This window comes from Salvelinus namaycush, chromosome 29, assembly GCF_016432855.1.
Source record: "Salvelinus namaycush isolate Seneca chromosome 29, SaNama_1.0, whole genome shotgun sequence".
Lineage (NCBI taxonomy): Eukaryota > Metazoa > Chordata > Actinopteri > Salmoniformes > Salmonidae > Salvelinus > Salvelinus namaycush.
The window spans coordinates 21,056,989-21,074,641 of NC_052335.1; the positions used below are offsets into that span (position 1 = coordinate 21,056,989).

The 17,653-nt window shown below is 44.0% G+C and overlaps 1 protein-coding gene across 1 annotated transcript in view; it reads right to left on the bottom strand.

Moving 5' to 3' along the window:
• The window catches only part of LOC120024339 (mannosyl-oligosaccharide 1,2-alpha-mannosidase IA-like), a 180,364-nt gene that overhangs the window by 56,988 nt on the left and 105,723 nt on the right, over positions 1 to 17,653 (bottom strand). The window contains exon 5 of the mRNA XM_038968561.1: positions 1,531 to 1,625. Within this exon, the coding sequence (XP_038824489.1) occupies positions 1,531 to 1,625 (95 nt within the window). The remainder of the gene's footprint in view (positions 1 to 1,530; positions 1,626 to 17,653) is intronic.

The following is a 17,653-nucleotide window of genomic DNA, read 5'->3' on the forward strand; positions in this document are numbered from 1 at the left end:
AGAGACAGACTGGAGGGTGTGTTCATAACAGTTAGAGACAGACAGGAGGGTGAATTCATAACAGTTGGAGACAGACAGGAGGGTGTATTCATAACAGTTAGAGACAGACTGGAGGGTGTGTTCATAACAGTTAGAGACAGACAGGAGGGTGTGTTCATAACAGTTGGAGACAGACAGGAGGGTGTATTCATAACAGTTAGAGACAGACAGGAGGGTGTATTCATAACAGTTAGAGACAGACTGGAGGGTGTATTCATAACAGTTGGAGACAGACTGGAGGGTGTATTCAAAACAGTTGGAGACAGACAGGAGGGTGTATTCATAACAGTTAGAGACAGACAGGAGGGTGTGTTCATAACAGTTGGAAACAGACAGGAGGGTGTATTCATAACAGTTAGAGACGGACAGGAGGGTGTGTTCATAACAGTTCAGAAGGTTGGAGACGGACAGGAGGGTGTGTTCATAACAGTTCAGAAGGTTGGAGACGGACAGGAGGGTGTGTTCATAACAGATCAGAAGGTTGGAGACGGACAGGAGGGTGTGTTCATAACAGTTGGAGACGGACAGGAGGGTGTGTTCATAACAGTTGGAGACAGACAGGAGGGTGTATTCATAACAGTTAGAGACAGACTGGAGGGTGTGTTCATAACAGTTAGAGACAGACAGGAGGGTGTATTCATAACAGTTGGAGACAGACAGGAGGGTGTATTCATAACAGTTAGAGACAGACAGGAGGGTGTATTCATAACAGTTGGAGACAGACAGGAGGGTGTATTCATAACAGTTCAACTGTTCTACCTTGTTAGCAAGCAAATAGATCCAAGTTGACTAGACTTTAGCTTGCTACTCACTGGCACGTGGGTTTGTGCTTGAGAGATTGTTTATGAGACCTGTGTTCATTATCTATAATGCCTGCCTCAAGAAGAAGTTGTTCATTATTAGTGGATTTGCATGGTTCTAGTTACATTTGTAACAAAAAGGGCATTTTCATAGACAGACTTGAAAGCCAGATCAGTAATTATTGCAACAACAAAAAAAGCAGGTTAAACTATTTTGATCAAATATTAAAATTATTAGTGCGTCTTATGGTTGTGGAAGGCTTATATTTAGCCTAGGTATAACTTCACAAATCCCTGAATTCAGTAGATTATTCCTGACTGTTTGAAATGCAGTGTATTGACCTTTAATTGTGCAACAATGCTTATTTAGAGATATGTTGTGAAAGTGGCCATAATTTTGAAAAAAATGAACCAGATATGATCGCCCAGCCCTAATTGAAGGCTTTTGGTCTTTACTCCTGTGAATGGAGTACAAGCACGAGTCACGCAAGGGAAGAGTGAGCTGTTTCAAGCTGCTCAGTGGGTGTGTGTCATGTCTGTAGAGGTGCAGGGTCTAGGTATTGTCCTCTTCTAAATGTATAATGAGTGATGTTCCACTATTGGGAATAGTGATTTACTTGTAGTAGAGTGGGCAGACTGTACAGTGTGTATATAAACAGACAGACAGGTGCTGTATGTGTGCAGGACTCACCTCTTCAGGTTTAGGAGGGCCCAGGGGATGCCTGTGGGGGTTTTGAATGCAGGCAACAGCTTCTCTCCCAGTTCTATGGCCTTCCTCCTGAACACCTACCAAAAAAAGAGAGAGAGACTCATCAGCAAAAACAATCTCTTCATGTCATTCCGTCAATGTCTAAGAGGTGGTGACAGGGATCCATAGACAATGGCCATCAAGCTCTTCCTGTCACATGGGCCTTTTATCTCACATGCAGCGTGGCCCTGTTTCCTGTTAGAGAGTAGGGAAAGTAAAGGCTGTTTCCTGGTGTGTGTATGTATGTGTGTGTGTGTGTATGTGAGAGGGTGAGAGAGAGAGACGGAGAGAGCGAGAGCGCAAGGCAGAGAAGGAGAGAGGAACAGAGAGAGCGAGAGGAAAAGAAAGACAGGGAAAGAGACAGAGAAACCGGAAGAGGGAAACAGAGAGAGTGTTTAGGCCCGCTTCCTGCACCAAGCTGATAAGAACTAATCAGATAAGAGCAGAGCGTGGAGGCTCTGAGGCCTTCCTTCCCATCCTGCACTGCACTCTGCTCTGCTCTTCAACGCTGCGCTGCCTCACACCACCTCCCTCTCTATGCCTCCCTTCTTCCCACCATCACAGCCCTGGATATCTATCTATCAACCCCTTCAGATCAGGGACAGGAAAATGTCACCATGTCACGAGCGCTTTACATTAAATCATATACAATGACACCAATATACAATGACAGGTAAGGCATCAAAGGCACATGTGCATCTTCCCGTCTATGTTGAGTCCTGAGAGGATTCTGTACTGTAGGAAATAGGAATACTAATGTAGAATAAATACATTCCCTATGAAGTCTCCAGAAGTTTCTGTGAATGCACTCACTCTCTGGGAGATGCCCCAGTCAATAATCTGAATTTCATTCAGACATTTTGGCTCTCAGGAAAAGTGCTCTGCGTGAAGCTAATTGCAGCGTATGAGTGTCTGAATGAAATTGTGATTATTGGGATCTACTGTAACTAACCGAGATAACAAAACATGATCAGATCTGTGTGTTCCATCATCACATGTTCCTGTACTAGTTCTGAAGTGGAGCTGTCAGAGGAGGTCGTAAGACGCTGTGAAGAACAGGGAGTGTTGGTCTTGGATATGCGCGGAGACGTCTCTAAGCAGCAACAATCCGGTGTGTCACTGCCTGCCGAGGGACCTGTGCCACATGGCTTCATGCTAATCCAATTGTTGTGAAAAGATATTCTCTCCTCTATGAAGTATTAAAATGGCATATGTCCAGCCACTCAATAGTGGGGAATGTCTCACAAGTACCAAACGCCTGCACAAAGACGAGAGGGCACGAATGAATAAGGTAAAACAGCAACAGAGTCGGTCTGTTGAAAGTCATTGAATTGGGTCTTTTCAAAAAGCAGATGTAGATGATGTATAAAGAGTACAATCTCAAAGGCAGGAGCTGGTGGCCTTTCAAAAGAGGCATTCAGGAGCTGCGTCAGTACAGGGCGGTGCCATCACCGATCGTTTCATTCACTGGACACCCGCTGATACTAGTGCCCTACTCAAAAAACCCCGGCTAGGGCAGTGTGCGTCAGCCACCAAATAATCTCCTGCTGTGTTCTTGGAGTCTCTGGACAAGGTCACCTGGTAACCTGTTCTACTAATAAATCACTATGTCTCCCGCTGTGTCCTTGGAGTCTCTGGACAAGGTCACCTGGTAACCTGTTCTAATAATAATCACTATGTCTCCCGCTGTGTCCTTGGAGTCTCTGGACAAGGTCACCTGGTAACCTGTTCTCCTAATAATCACTATGTCTCCCGCTGTGTCCTTGGAGTCTCTGGACAAGGTCACCTGTTAACCTGTTCTACTAAATCCACAGCGCTGTTCCTTCTGCCCGCCACTCCCCCCTCTGCTCTGTGATGAGGTGTGGGTTGTCTGTCTACCTCTCTCTCGCCACTCTGTCATTTATTACATTGGACTTTTATGGCTCAATTCTGAGGAGGTTATGAAAGTAATCTGGAGCTCCCGTACCGTAAGTAGAGGACATCCACAAATCATCCCATCCCACCAGGATTAGCACATACAGACAGGTCGAGACTGGAGATATCCTGTGTACCTACATCTCATCCAATTTGTGTGATTAATGCTTTTAATGATGCCAGGACGCTGGAGAATAAATAAACCAGAGCCCCACCTAGAGTCATCAAGCAAACTGTCAACAAGGTTTAATAAGCAATCAAATGATCTGCAACCCCAAACAACCGGGCCAGGCTGGATGGCAGATAATATTAGTAAATATTGATAATGATATTCCTCACTCCAGTGAGTTTGAAGAATGACTTATCACTGATATGAGAGAATCAGCTTTGAAGTAGAACAGATGTTATACAGAATACAAATACAGCAACAGTTTTTTTGCAGGTTTCCTGACACTGAATAGGAATAAGGTAAACACTCATTTGGATGATTCAGGTCAAAGGAAACAAAGAAGGATGCAGTTCTGAAGATGAGGAGATGAAAGTAGTAAAAATACAACTTGCACACACCCTATTAGTGCAATAGGGGCCATATTTGTACTCTACAAAGTAACTTAGGCCATAAGGACAAAGCAAGACAGAGACAATGACACAAAGACAGAGAGGGTGTAGTTTGTACAACAGGACTATGTGCCCGTCACTGGGAGCCAGGCTAACGGCTCCTGTGCTTTGGGGCTGTGGGGAAGAGGGCTGGACATGCCACTAAAGAAGATGAATTACCGGGCTGGGCCGGGGGTGACTGGGCCGCCTTGCGGGACACAGCCCAAATGACTCCATGCGTCTGTGGGGAAGAACCAGACAGGGCTCTGGCTCCTCCAATAGATCAACCCACACCCAGCTTTCCCCCATGGCCTAGCTGTCCCTGGATGAAGCCTGGCAGGGAGGGACTGGGGGGATATAGGCCCAGTAGTTGGAACTCTAATCCCTTGACATGAAGCTCCAGGGAACACACATCACAGGTCACCAACAGGACTGAAAATGGCACTATGAAAATTCACTTCACCATGGCTACCATACCATAATATTTAGGTTAAATCTGAGAACTGACTGTACTTGCTTTCTACTGTAACCATTGTGGATTCATATACATTGTATTTGGAAAATATTCAGACCCCATTCACTTTTTCCACGTTACAGCCTTATTCTAAAATTGATTAAATTGTCACCCCCCATCAATATACACACAATATCCCATAATGACTGACAAAAACTGTTTTTTAGATTTTTTTCTCTCCAAATGTATATAGAAAACTGAAATATCACATAAGTATTCAGACCATTTCCTCAGTACTTTGTTGAAGCACCTTTGGCAGCGATTACAGTCTCGAGTCTTCTTGCGTATGACGCTACAAGCTTGGCACACCTGTACTTGGGGAGTTAATCCCATTCTTCTCTGAAAATCCTTTCAAGCTCTGTCATGTTGGATGGGGAGTGTCGCTGCACAGCTATTTTCAGGTCTATCCAGAGATTTAAATAAATCGGGTACAAGTCCGGACTCTGGCTCGGCCAGTCAAGGACATTCAGAGACTTGTCCAGAAGCCACTGTCATTGTGTGCTTAGGGTCGTTGTCCTGTTGGAAGGTGAACCTTCGCCTCAGTCTGAGGTCCCGAGATCTCCTTTCATCTTTCCCTTGATCCTGACTAGTCTCTCAGTCCCTGCCTCTGAAAAACATCCCCACAGCATGATGCTGCCACCACCATGCTTCACCGTAGGGATGGTATTGGCCAGGTGCCCTCCAGACGTGACGCTTGGCATTCAGGCCAAAGAGTTCAATCTTGCTTTCATCAGACCAGAGAATCTTGTTTCTCATGGTCTTTGAGTCCTTTAGGTGCCTTTTGGCAAACTCCAAGCAGGCTGTCATGTACCTTTAACTTTCTGTCTGGCCACTCTTCCAGAAAGGCCTGAATGGTGGAGTGCTAAAGAGATGGTTGTCCTTCTGGAAGGTTATTCCATCTCCACAGAGGAATTCTAGAGCTCTGTCAGAGTGACCATTGGGTTCTTGGTCACCTCCCTGACCAAGGCCCTTCTCCCCTGATTGCTCAGTTCGGCCGGGTGGCCAGCTCTAGGGTCTTGGTGTCTTGGTGGTTCCAAACTGCTTCCATTTAAGAATGATGGAGGCCACTGTGTTCTTGGGGACCTTCAATGCTGCACACATTTTTTGGTACTCTTCCTCAGATCTGTGCCTCGACACAATCCTGTCTCGGAGCTCTACGGACAATTCCTTCGACCTCATGGCTTGGTTTTTGCTCTATCATGCATTGGCAACTGTGGCACCTTATATAGACAGGTGTGTACCTTTCCAAATCATGTCCAATCAATTGAATTTACCACAGGTGGACTCCATTCAAGTTGTAGAAACATCAAGGATGATCAATGGAAACAGGATGCACCGGAGCTCAATTTCGAGTCTCATAGGAAAGGGTCTCAATACTTATGTAAAAAAAAAAAACTGTTTACGCTTTGTCATTATGGGGTATTGTGTGTAGATTGATGAAAATATATATGTAATCAATTTTAGGCTAAGGCTGCAACGTAACAAAATGTGGAAAAAGTCAAGGGGTCTGAATACCTTCTGAATGCACAGTATAATACAATATGGAATACAGATAGATATTCAGGGGGATGTGGTGATATTATGATGGCTTTTAAAGCCCCATGAGATCTCCAATCTCCATTGGTATGAGCTCAGTCCTGCTGATGTAAGCAAAGGATTTAGCTGTTTGTTTATGTGGAACCCATTAGCTTCCGCAGAAGAAGTAGGTACTTTTTCTGGGGTCCACCAAAAACATGACAAGTAACAAAACACTGAGATAAGTACAGTCACACAAATGTTAAATACAAATCAAATGTTATTTGTCACATGCACTGAATACAACAGGTGTAGACTTTAGTGAAATGCTTACTTACAAGCCCTTAACCAACAATGCAGTTTTAAGAAAAATAAGTGTTACCTAAAAAAATAGATAAGTAAAAAAGAAGCAGTAAAATAACAGTAACGAGGCTATATACAGGGGGTACCGGTACAGAGTCAATGTGCGGGGGCACAGGTTAGTTGAGATAATTGAGGTAATATGTACATGTAGGTAGAGGTAGTGACTATGCATAGATAATAAACAGAGGGTAGCAGCAGCGTAAAAGAGGGGGGGGGGGGGGGGGGGGGGGGGCGGGGGGGGGGGGGGGCGACGTCGACGACAATGCAAATAGTCCTGGTAGCCATTTAATTAGCTGTTCAGGAGTCATATTGCTTCAGGGTAGAAGCTGTTAAAATAAGTCTTTTGGACCTAGACTTGGCGCTCCGGTACCGCTTGCAATGCGGTAGTAGAGAGAACAGTCTATGACTAGGGTGGCTGGAGTCTTTGACAAATTTTAGGGCCTTCATCTGACACCGCCTGGTGTAGTGGTACTGGATGGCAGGAAGCAATGATTTACAAACAAAAATGAAAATATATACAAACAATACAACAACAAAAAGGTGTGTGCGCACGCGTCCCCTCACAGTCCCCACCGTTCCATGAGTTGCTGTTTAATCCCTTTTTAAAGATCATTTAGGCTGTTTGAGTATTTGTATTTATTATGGATCTCCATTAGCTGCTGCCAAGGCTCTTGCTACTCTTCCTGGGGTCCGGCAAAATTAAGGCAGTTATGACATTTTTCTAACGTTACAATACATTCATAACAGATTTCACAACACACTAAGTGTGTGCCCTCAGTCCCCTACTCCACTACCACATATCTACAACACAAAATCCATGTGTACGTGTGTGTATAGTGAGTATGTTATCATGTGTGTGTCTGTGTCTATGTTTGTGTTTCTTCACAGTCCCCACTGCTCCATAAGGTGTATTTTTATATCTGTTTTTTAAAAATCTGATTCTACTGCTTGCATTAGTTGCCTGATGTGGAATATAGTTCCATGTAGACATGGCCCTACTGTATGTAGTACTGTGTGCCTCCCATAGTCTGTTCTGGACTTGGGGACTATGAAGAGACCTCTGGTGGCATGTCTTGTGGGGTATGCATGGGTGTCTGAGCTGTGTGCTAATAGTTTAAACAGGCAGCTCGGTGCTTTCAGCATGTCAATAACTCACAAATACAAGTAGTGATGAAGTCAAGCTCTCCTCCACTTTGAGCCATGAGAGATTGACATGCATATGATTAATTTTAGCTCTCTGTGGACATCCATGGGCCAGCCGTGCTGCCCTGTTCTGAGCCAATTGCAATGTTTCTAAGTCCCTCTTTGTGCCACCTGACCACACAACTGAACAGTAGTCCAGGTTACTGAAAGCCAGTGGCATGTCCTTAGTAAAGATTTTGTTGGAGGGGCTTCCATTAAAGAACACCCTCTGTGTAATTGAAGATGGAAGGCACTTCCATGCGTTCATGGCCAGCTATAAAATTCTGCGTTGCAGTGAATTCGTTTTGGATTTAGGGACTGAAGAGACCGCTGGTGGCATGTCTTGTGGGGTATGCATGGGTGTCTGAGCTGAATGGTATTTGATTATACAGACAATCTGGAATTTTCACAGCAATACTTCTCATAAAAACTAGAAGAGAACAGTTGATCTCTCGTCAACCCTCAACCAGGAAAGACTGGCATGTTGTTGATGTTAGTTCTGTATGTGCAGTTAAGGACAAGGCGTGCTGCTCTGTTTTGAGCCAGCTGCTGTCTTTTTTTGCTGCACTTGACTATATTACTGGACAGTAATCAAGATGGGACAAGACCACAACCTGAAAAACTAGTAAAGTTGATGTGTCAAAAATGCAGAAAATATTTTTTATAATAGACATACCCCTCCCCATCTTCATAACTTTTACAACATGACATGACCATGATAATTGATCATCAATGTTATACCTAGGAGTTTAGCTTCCTCAACTTGCTTACAACCTTTATGTACAACTCAAGTCAAGGTTTAGGTCTTAGAGAATGTTTTGAACCAAACACAATGCTTTCAGTTTTAGATTTGATTTATTTTGCTCCTTTGCACCCCATTATTTCTATTTCTACTTTGCACATTCTTCCACTGCAAATCTACCATTCCAGTGTTTTACTTGCTATATTGTATTTACTTCGCCACCATGGCCTTTTTTTGCCTTTACCTCCCTTATCTCACCTCATTTGCTCACATTGTATATAGACTTATTTTTCTACTGTATTATTGATTGTTTGTTTGTTTTACTCCATGTGTAACTCTGTGTTGTTGTATGTGTCGAACTGCTTTGCTTTATCTTGGCCAGGTCGCAGTTGTAAATGAGAACATGTTCTCAACTAGCCTACCTGGTTAAATAAAGGTGAAATAAATAACTAAAAAGATGTATTTAAGACCAGTTTATTATTAAGCATTCATTCTGATACAGACTGGAAGCTCACTGGCTTTGGGTTCTGACAAGTAGAGTGTGGAATCATCCGGCTCAAGGTTTCCGTTAGCCGGTAACTGCTGGCTTTTGGCCACAAAATAATAAAAAAAGCAGATAAATAAAATTGTTGCCGAAAAAATGACCGGGTGAAAAAAATCCCATTGCAAAATAATGGTTTTCATTCATTGATGGAAATATCAGTCGACGTAAATACTTTTGACCGTCATGCTTATTTGTCTACTGGTTAATTTGCATGATTTAGTGAAATTAAATTGGCCTTTTGTGTGTCGTTAGTCATGTATCATATTTATCCAACACAACTATCACACGCCCAGTATACTTTCCTATTTTGAGAAGGACTTTTTTCTGCAGCTCCTCAGCTGGTTGCTGCTGGAATAAAACACGTGCCTTTATTATCCCATTCATTGTGCAACAATTCTAAATGCAGTCGTGTGTAAAACAGTTTTGGTGCACGATTAAAAAGAGATACGATTTTTATTTCTCAACTGGTAATTGAAAGCGCGCCTCCCATTCACCATTCAAGTGCAGACAACAGGTTATCAGCGTGTCATCCACCACATTACAATGTGAGCTGGACATAGAATGCATTTTGAAAACATACTTAATAGGAAAAATCCGACTATGGAAACGTAGAGGCAATTATTTTATAAAGACTTCATAAGTGGCGCGTGAGTTTCCAGTTTGGGGAAGCTCATAGCCTATAGGCCAATGCAGCAGAAGGCCTATAACTTCCCTGCTCTTTCACACCGAGGATTAGGTATTATCGACATTGTTGGAAAGATTTTTTAAATAGCTTACTGTAAGCAACTATAGCTTCAATATTTTATAATTCGCAAAGGATGTTAAAAAACACTTTCCTAAATGTTCACGCAGCAGGCCAGGTACATGTCAGGCACACACGCTCCCTCAACATTATCAGGACAGGGAAACTAGACCAGACACTCGAGAGTTTTTCCACCTATTCCACAATAATTTGACCAAATTCAAAACAGCAATACTTCTCTTTCATTATTAGATATTTTATATAAAAATATGATGGTTCAATGCTGTCATTTCACTTGAGTTTTTCCACTTTACTTGTGAAATATTGAAATGATTACCAATATCGAAAGGTTTTGTTATAAATGACCCATCAACTTCAATGAACGATGGAGAGGAATGAGTTTTCTGCCCATGATATCAGATCTAAGGATGACGATGCCTAGACAATAGCAATGTTTCCAGCCTGGATCTTTTATCAGACAGAGTGGTCTGTCCCTCTTAAGATGCCATCCTGTGCTCAGCAGGCTAAAGCCTCAAACAGGGCCTGAAAAACAAATTGCTGGGAAAGAGCAGCTTTGTCCGATCTAATTGTGGTAAGCTGCACACACAGGAAAGAGGAGGTCAAATTGCATTACGAAATTAAACCCAGCAGGCTGTTAACCAGAGTGCACTGCCAGTTAACTTCCCCCTGACGAAGTGACTCATAGCAGTGCTGTCCTCCCTAAGGACTGAGGGGAACAACATTCAAAACAGGCCTCTGGACAGAACTGGGACTTTCAGAAATTGTCAAATTCAGAAAGTCAAAAAGGAGTCCTCTGGCACTTTTTGCTGTGCCTAAGCACTGAAAAGATTGATTAAGCTATCGATTGGGCAGTGTCAGTGAAAGAACTCACCTGGTGTCCCCTGACATGAATCACTCACCTGATTGAAAAGTAACAACACTGAAGTCTTTAAGATCAGGGGTTGGGCCTCCCTGCTTTACTGTACTGCTGAGGTGCAGCTTTTTAATTCAGCAAAGAGCCTGAGGTGTGAGTTGAGGGGCTCCTCTGGCCTCTCGGCAGGGGCTTCAAACTGCCCGCTGGGCATCACTCACCTCACATCTTAAATGACGACTCAGTCCTTTCTCCTCTACTCAGTGAACGATTAAGCAGCTCGATAGAACCCCATTCCCTATTTCACCCCAATAAGTATTTTTTTGAGGAATGGCGTTCCTATGCTTTAAGATTACTAGGTGCCATTTGTAGTTTGTGCCTCTCTGTTATGCCACCATTAGTGAGGCTAAACACAGCAGATCCCGCCCTGGGTGCAGGGGGAGACATTTTTGAAAGGACACTTCAAGGCAATTACCACACTCATTTGTAGGGATTTATCTTAAGTTAGCACTGTGTGCCTGCTATATGAGCGGCTGTAAGGCCCCTCCTCTACCTCCCCCCTAGCTACTCATTACAACTAAGAATCCACAGCAGAGAGAGAGAGGCTGAGGGAAAGAGGGAGAGTGGGTTAGTGAGAGAAGGGTATTTTGTGGGAGGGAAAGTTTGAGAAAGAGAAAATGCCCTAGGGAGAGGGAGTGAGTGAGAGGGAGAGACGACATTAGAAAAGTAGAGAGAGAGAATCTGAGGGGCAGCAGTAAACCCAAATGAGGTGACCCAGATCTTGTGTCCTTCTGTCAGTCTACTCAAAACCAGGAGAGACTGGTCACATTCAACTTATTCTTTTCAGTCAACATTTTCTGCATTTAACTCAAATAATGACTTCCATGACATTGATAAAATGAAGCCTGGTTTGTTCAAAGGTAGCTTTAATATGCTGAAACTGTACTTTTATATTCAAATGAGATGGGTAAACGTTACAGTATGTTTGATATGCTAACGTTACCAGCTATCAATATTGTCTTGCAAGCTACATTTAGCTAATGTGTGTACGAACAACAAAATAAACCCTTTAATTGTCTGCACATGCTTGTGAATTGTTGCATTATTCAAGAGTGAAATAGGGTTTGCTTGCATTATTCAAGAGTGTAGCTAGCTAATATGTTTTAGAGGAAAAGTTGCTTACATTGTTGAATAGCTTGCAATCCTACTGGCTAGTCAGTGGCTACTTTAATACTGATATGTAAGGTACATTTTTAGCTGCAGAGCAAGAATGCCACGTTGCCAGCCACAAAGAAAGGTAAGGCAAGGATGGCATGTAAATTGAAATGTTTATGTACATATTAAGCTAATTCAAAACCTCTTCGTGCTGCCTCTCAAACGTTTGTCAATGAGAATAGCCTCAGAGGCCAGACCAGGTGCAGGAAAACTTACTTCTCTGCCACAAGCAAGATCCTTTGGCAGCGCTAACATATAGGCAGTGGAATGGGACTATCTGGTACTGGAGCGGATAGCCATGGCCTACTTAGCCGAGGAGCAACCATTTTCCCAATCTACTCTAAAGACCAAAAGGGCACATCAAGCTCTGACACAGCCTGTCAACTGACCAGGGCCCAGATGTGTGGCTTAAGCTCAGTGCCACCCGACTAGGTTTTCACACTCTGGTCTATAAGCACACTTCAAGCAGTTTGAGAGAGAGAGCGAGAGAGATGGAGGGAAGGAGGGAGGGATGTGGTATGTGTTAAAAGAGTCCTTAGATGAAGAGGGACCTCCGCTGAGAATGGACGAAAGGCGCGTAGAGGCAGACAAGGACGTCCATTCACACAGGAGCAGGAGGGCTTAGTGCTGAGAGCAATCAGGACCGGACAGACAGGAGGGAAAGGCTGAGCTGACGGGCCCTGCCTGGCTGCCTCTTTCAGCTCACACTTGAGGACCCTGGACTGCTTTAAACAACGGTTTCTCAGCAGCTCCTCAGCAGTCCTCTTCAATACGGCTTATTGTGCCTGAGAGCCTCAGAGCTGAACCCACTGAGCTGGGAGGAGGAGGTGGTGGAAGAGGAGGAGGAGGGCTGTGGCCGACTACAGAGTGATAAGCTGCTCCCAGCAGCCCCATTCCCAAAGTCATTTAGGCCTACGTAAGGCAGGGATGAGCTGGGATCTTCCTCATGTCTGAGAGAGAGGAGAGGAATAGTTGTGTCTATATGCCTGAACAAACTAGCCACAGTACTAAGATCTTCTCTCTTGTAAAAATCAAACAGAAGGTTCTCCCTGAGGGGGTAGATGATGGTAAACAACCAAACAGAAGAGAAGAGGAGAAAAAAGCTCTGGTGTTTTCTGGAGCCTAATCCTTCAGGGGTGGAACTGGCTCAAATCTGCTCAATGCGAGGCACCACTCGCACACAAGAACATAGTCCATAAATTGAAGACAGCAGTGAGGAGAGATCCTCTAAAAGCCTGGATTGAAACCGATCCATGGAGGAGAGTACACTGATATTCCCCGGGCCCTGGCTCTCCAGCTAATGAAAGGCATGTGCTGGGGAGATCTGCCCTATACCAGAGAGAGTCCGACACAGGGTCTGTTACACCAGTCACGACACATATCACTTCCCTGTGTGTTCCTTATCAATTACACCTCAGTCACAAAATAGGCAATAGAACGGGGGAGAAAACACCAAGCTCATTACCGTCCGTGAATTGCTAGCTTGTATTGATTGGAGTTTGTGCCTGGCAAAGTGCTGCCGTGACTTTCCAAGATAATTATGTTTCAGTCGTCAGTGTGTTTTCTTTAATTCATTAATTATCTCTGTTAATGGCGGGGTGACTCTGAGAGGCACGCAATGTAACATGGCATGCAGCCCGGAAATAAGAGATTTATTCAGGAGCCGAGCTAGCGGATGTCTTTGTTATGTCCCAGATAGGCTGGCTCCATTGTGTTGGCTACGGCGGCGGTGGTGATGTGAGATGAATGAGCAGATGCTAGGTGATAGAGGGGTTTTATCTGTGCATGATCCCATTGAACAACTCTTGCTGGGGCACGAGATCTGCTGCATTAACTCAGGCATTAACTCAGGCATCCACACACACACCTGACAGATACAGTACAAAGGCACACACATGATAAACCGAGGGGAGAAATAGAAAATGAGAGGAAGAGATTGTAGGGTAAGCTATAAAAACTGATCTAGTTGTCCGTCATGGCTTTCACTGCACCATTGACCACACTAAACATTATTGAAAATGAAATGAAAATAAGTGATGGGGGGGGGATCAATATTATTTTTGACAATATATAGTATTGTATCATTTTGACAATATATAAGAACATAGCTTGTTCTCCATCTTATTTTTAACTAGGGAGACAATTTGTTTTCAGAACCTTTATTTCCTTGACTGATCTAAACACTAAAAACTTTTCTCATGGCTCTCTCTTGTCCCTCTGCAGTCGACATATGGTGAGCAATATGTTTGGAACACCGAATCACAATAAAATCACAGTATCAAATCGCAACATATAGAATCACGAGAATCGCAAAACATTGTATCGGCACCTAAGTTTCGTGATAATATCATATCGCGAGGTCCCTGGCAATTCCCAGCCCAAATGAAAATGAGTATATTGTGCGTGTCTGTATGTAGGGAGTAGCTCAACATGAGCCGGGTCATGTCTGCCTGTGCTGCTATTCAGATGGAAATGAGTGGCTGAGAGAGGGCACACTGCCTGATGGAGGGAGATACAGAGACAGAAAGAAAGCGAGAGAGAGAGGGAGCTAGAGAGCCAGATAGAGAGCAAGAGATAGACCTCTTAGCTCTTGTGGAGTGAATGTTCTGTGTCCCACCAGGGACCACCTGTCAGGAGCGATAAAGCAGGTTGGATCAGAGGAACTGGGCAGACAGACAGACACACAGTTCATGCAGATGGGAGGAGAGGAGAGGGAGAGGGAGAGGAGGAGAGGAAGAGGGGAGAGAGATAGCAAGAAAGAGTAAGAGAGCTAGATGGGGGAGAAAGATGAAGAGAAGAGGGGGAGGGGCAGCATCATGGCTGGCTGTTGTTTGGCCGTCTTGGCGGGGCTCCACCAAACCAGCATGTGGGCGTCAGGCAGGCAGGCAGAGGAGCCAGTGGGACATCTCCTGTCTGCCAGGCCCTGTTGGCCCCTCTCACTACCACCCCTCTCACTGGAACCTTGATTATGGCATTGTGTTGGGGAACAGACGCACATGTGCTGCTGAAAGCCCTCTCCACCACATGGACACGAGGGCTCTGGCCCTGGTACTCTCCCTCGCTGATCACTACACTCCCAGAGGATATGTCAGCCAGCCAGCCAGCCTCTCTCTCAGCCAGATAGGCTCTAGGAGAGAAAACAGAACAAATAGCCTTCAATCCTTTCCTCCTGTAAGGCTCCACTTGCACCATCCTCACAACATACAGGACCTCATACAAAGAGACTTACAACACCACCACCACGACAAAACGGGCGGGATAAAACCTTCCTCCAATACCGTTAGTGGAGAAGAGAAGATGGGTGTTAACGCAGCAGCTTACGGAGCGAGCACAAATGGCAGGCTGTGGGATTGCGTTGCTGCAGACTGTGCAAGGTTACAGCAGAGACGCTAGTCTGGGAGGTCACCACACCGCCGCTCGCTGGCGCTCAGACACCCAGGGTGTTTCTCAATATGCATACTACCGTTTTCCAAGTGCATTCTCCAACGATGTTCTCCTGAGTATGTTCTTGTGAGGACAATAGTGTAGAGAACGCATAAAACATTACATTTGAGAAGCACTTGCACTCCCCCTACTCTATTACCTCACACTGCACCTCCCCATTCACTGAACCTTCTTCCAGCCAGGACAATGACAACAATAGACAAAACAAGACATACAAAGCAAACATTTTACTTTAGAATGATCAGATAGATGTGAATCTTAATAATCTAGTTAGCCAGCTAGTTTAACAGGCAAAAATGAACTAAAACTAACGTTATGCAAGGTAGATGTCAATTATTCTTGGGTAGCTACACATTTTTCTTGCTAGCTAGCCCTATTGACTTACTATGGACTTAGCTACCCATTCACTGAACTGTCTTTGCGCCAGGACAATGGCAACAATATGACAAACAAGATATACAAAGCAAACATTTTACTTCATAACTATCAGCTAGCTATATGTGAATGATAATAATGTAGCTAACCAGATAGTTTAAACAGTCAAAAATTACCTAAAACGAATATTATGCAAGGTAGATAGCAATTATTCGTGGCTATCCAGTTAGCCCTATTGACTTATTATGGGCTTGTGATCAGGTAAACATGCCAAAATTAACACAGCATGTATTTATTAACGTATCAAGATCAAATTTTGTAGTCAGGCAACATATTACATATGAATAGGCAACATTTCATTCCGATGTCGGAGTGTATTTTCTTTCGCTCAAATAATAGCCGCCATTGATTTCAAGCAATGTTGCGTCGTATTTTTTGTGGTTGCATCATATTTCTTTGCATATTTGCTGTTGAAGCTTGCATCGATGCATGCTTCAAAATATGTACAAACGGAGTACGCATTCGAGAAAGGCCCTCCTTCCTCCGTTTCGCATATTTTGATTTGGACTCCTACTCCGACCCTCCCGTGCTCGGAGCACAGTAGTATGCATTTAGAGAAACACCCCCAGAGAGACACGGCAGTGGGTGGACAACTGTCAGCTCTTACACTTAATTTACAGGGCACTCACTTCCCCTGCCTCACCCACCCTCAAACAGATGAAACATCTAATGAACACAGCACAGCTCCCTGCTCTGAGAGTGCACACATTCATTACCTGCTGTCAATGGGGAGAGGGGAGCACACATGCACAGCATAGTAGAGCACAATATTGGCTAGTCAGGCTCAACACAAGCACAGATGTACCATAATTTAAAGTCAACACTAGGATCATACTGTACAGTACATGCCCTTGAAATAGTTTTATAGTCCATGTATTTCCAATGAAATAAACTCAATTGAGGGAAATGTCGGTTGAGATTGATTACCATGTTCATAAATTCAACGCATTAGAGTGGACGACCACAATAGAAGTCTGATGTAGTATGTGGTTCCTGGACTCAATAGTACTCCTCTCAACCCCTCAAGAGAGAACCCTTCCTCGTGCATCATCACTGTTTGGAATGTAGGTTACGTAGTATGTAGGGAGATTGTAAATTAATACTGAAATACTGGTCAGGAAATTAAGAAACAAACACCACCACTTTAATGATGTGGAACTGGCATGGTCCCATCTGAATAGAAAATGCTCACCTCGTCAGACTGAACATAATATTTCCCTTCTCATGGCTCTGGTGGGGCTGACAGAGCAGTACATGTTACAGTCAGCTCATTTACTGGGAAAATGAAAGGAGGATCATTTGCGGAGACAAAAATGGCATATATCATTTGCATAGTTGAAACACACACAAGCCAATTTTAAACAATATAGCGAGGTAGTTAATTCATATTCTTCATTACAATAGTAACACAGACAGAGGTCCATTCAAACACACAATGTAGAAATACCTAAACTATCCACCAGAGGCAAACACGTTGCATACTAGAACAACACAACTGAAGGCACAAGTCAAGTGAATTACATGTGATGAATAGCCTAAGGACATTCATTCTAAAAGTTCCCTCTGGGCATCCCCATAATCAGAGGTATCCATAGCAACAAGGTGGGTTCATTACAAAAAAATGCTAGTGTTTTTAAAGTTGTTTGCAAACAAAGACCAGTCACCACACCAGCTTCAGGGAGCGACTAAATCCCTTTGCGGCATGCAGAAAAACAAGGCTGGTTACATGGTTTCGTTGTGTGCTTGCCCCTTAGCCGACATTAGCATGCAATGATGGGTCAGACCAGAGACAATAGAGCGGTGAGTAGTGTTTTTAGCTGTTTTTAGCTTTGATGATTATCCAGTGTGATCTTTGCAACAGGCTGACACAGAACAAAGGCTGATGGATTTCTTCTTCAGGCAAGGCCCATAAACGAGCACAGTGCAAAACAACGCAGCCAGCCCGCCAGCCCTCAGATCTCCATGGCCCAAACTTTTCTTTTCAAGAT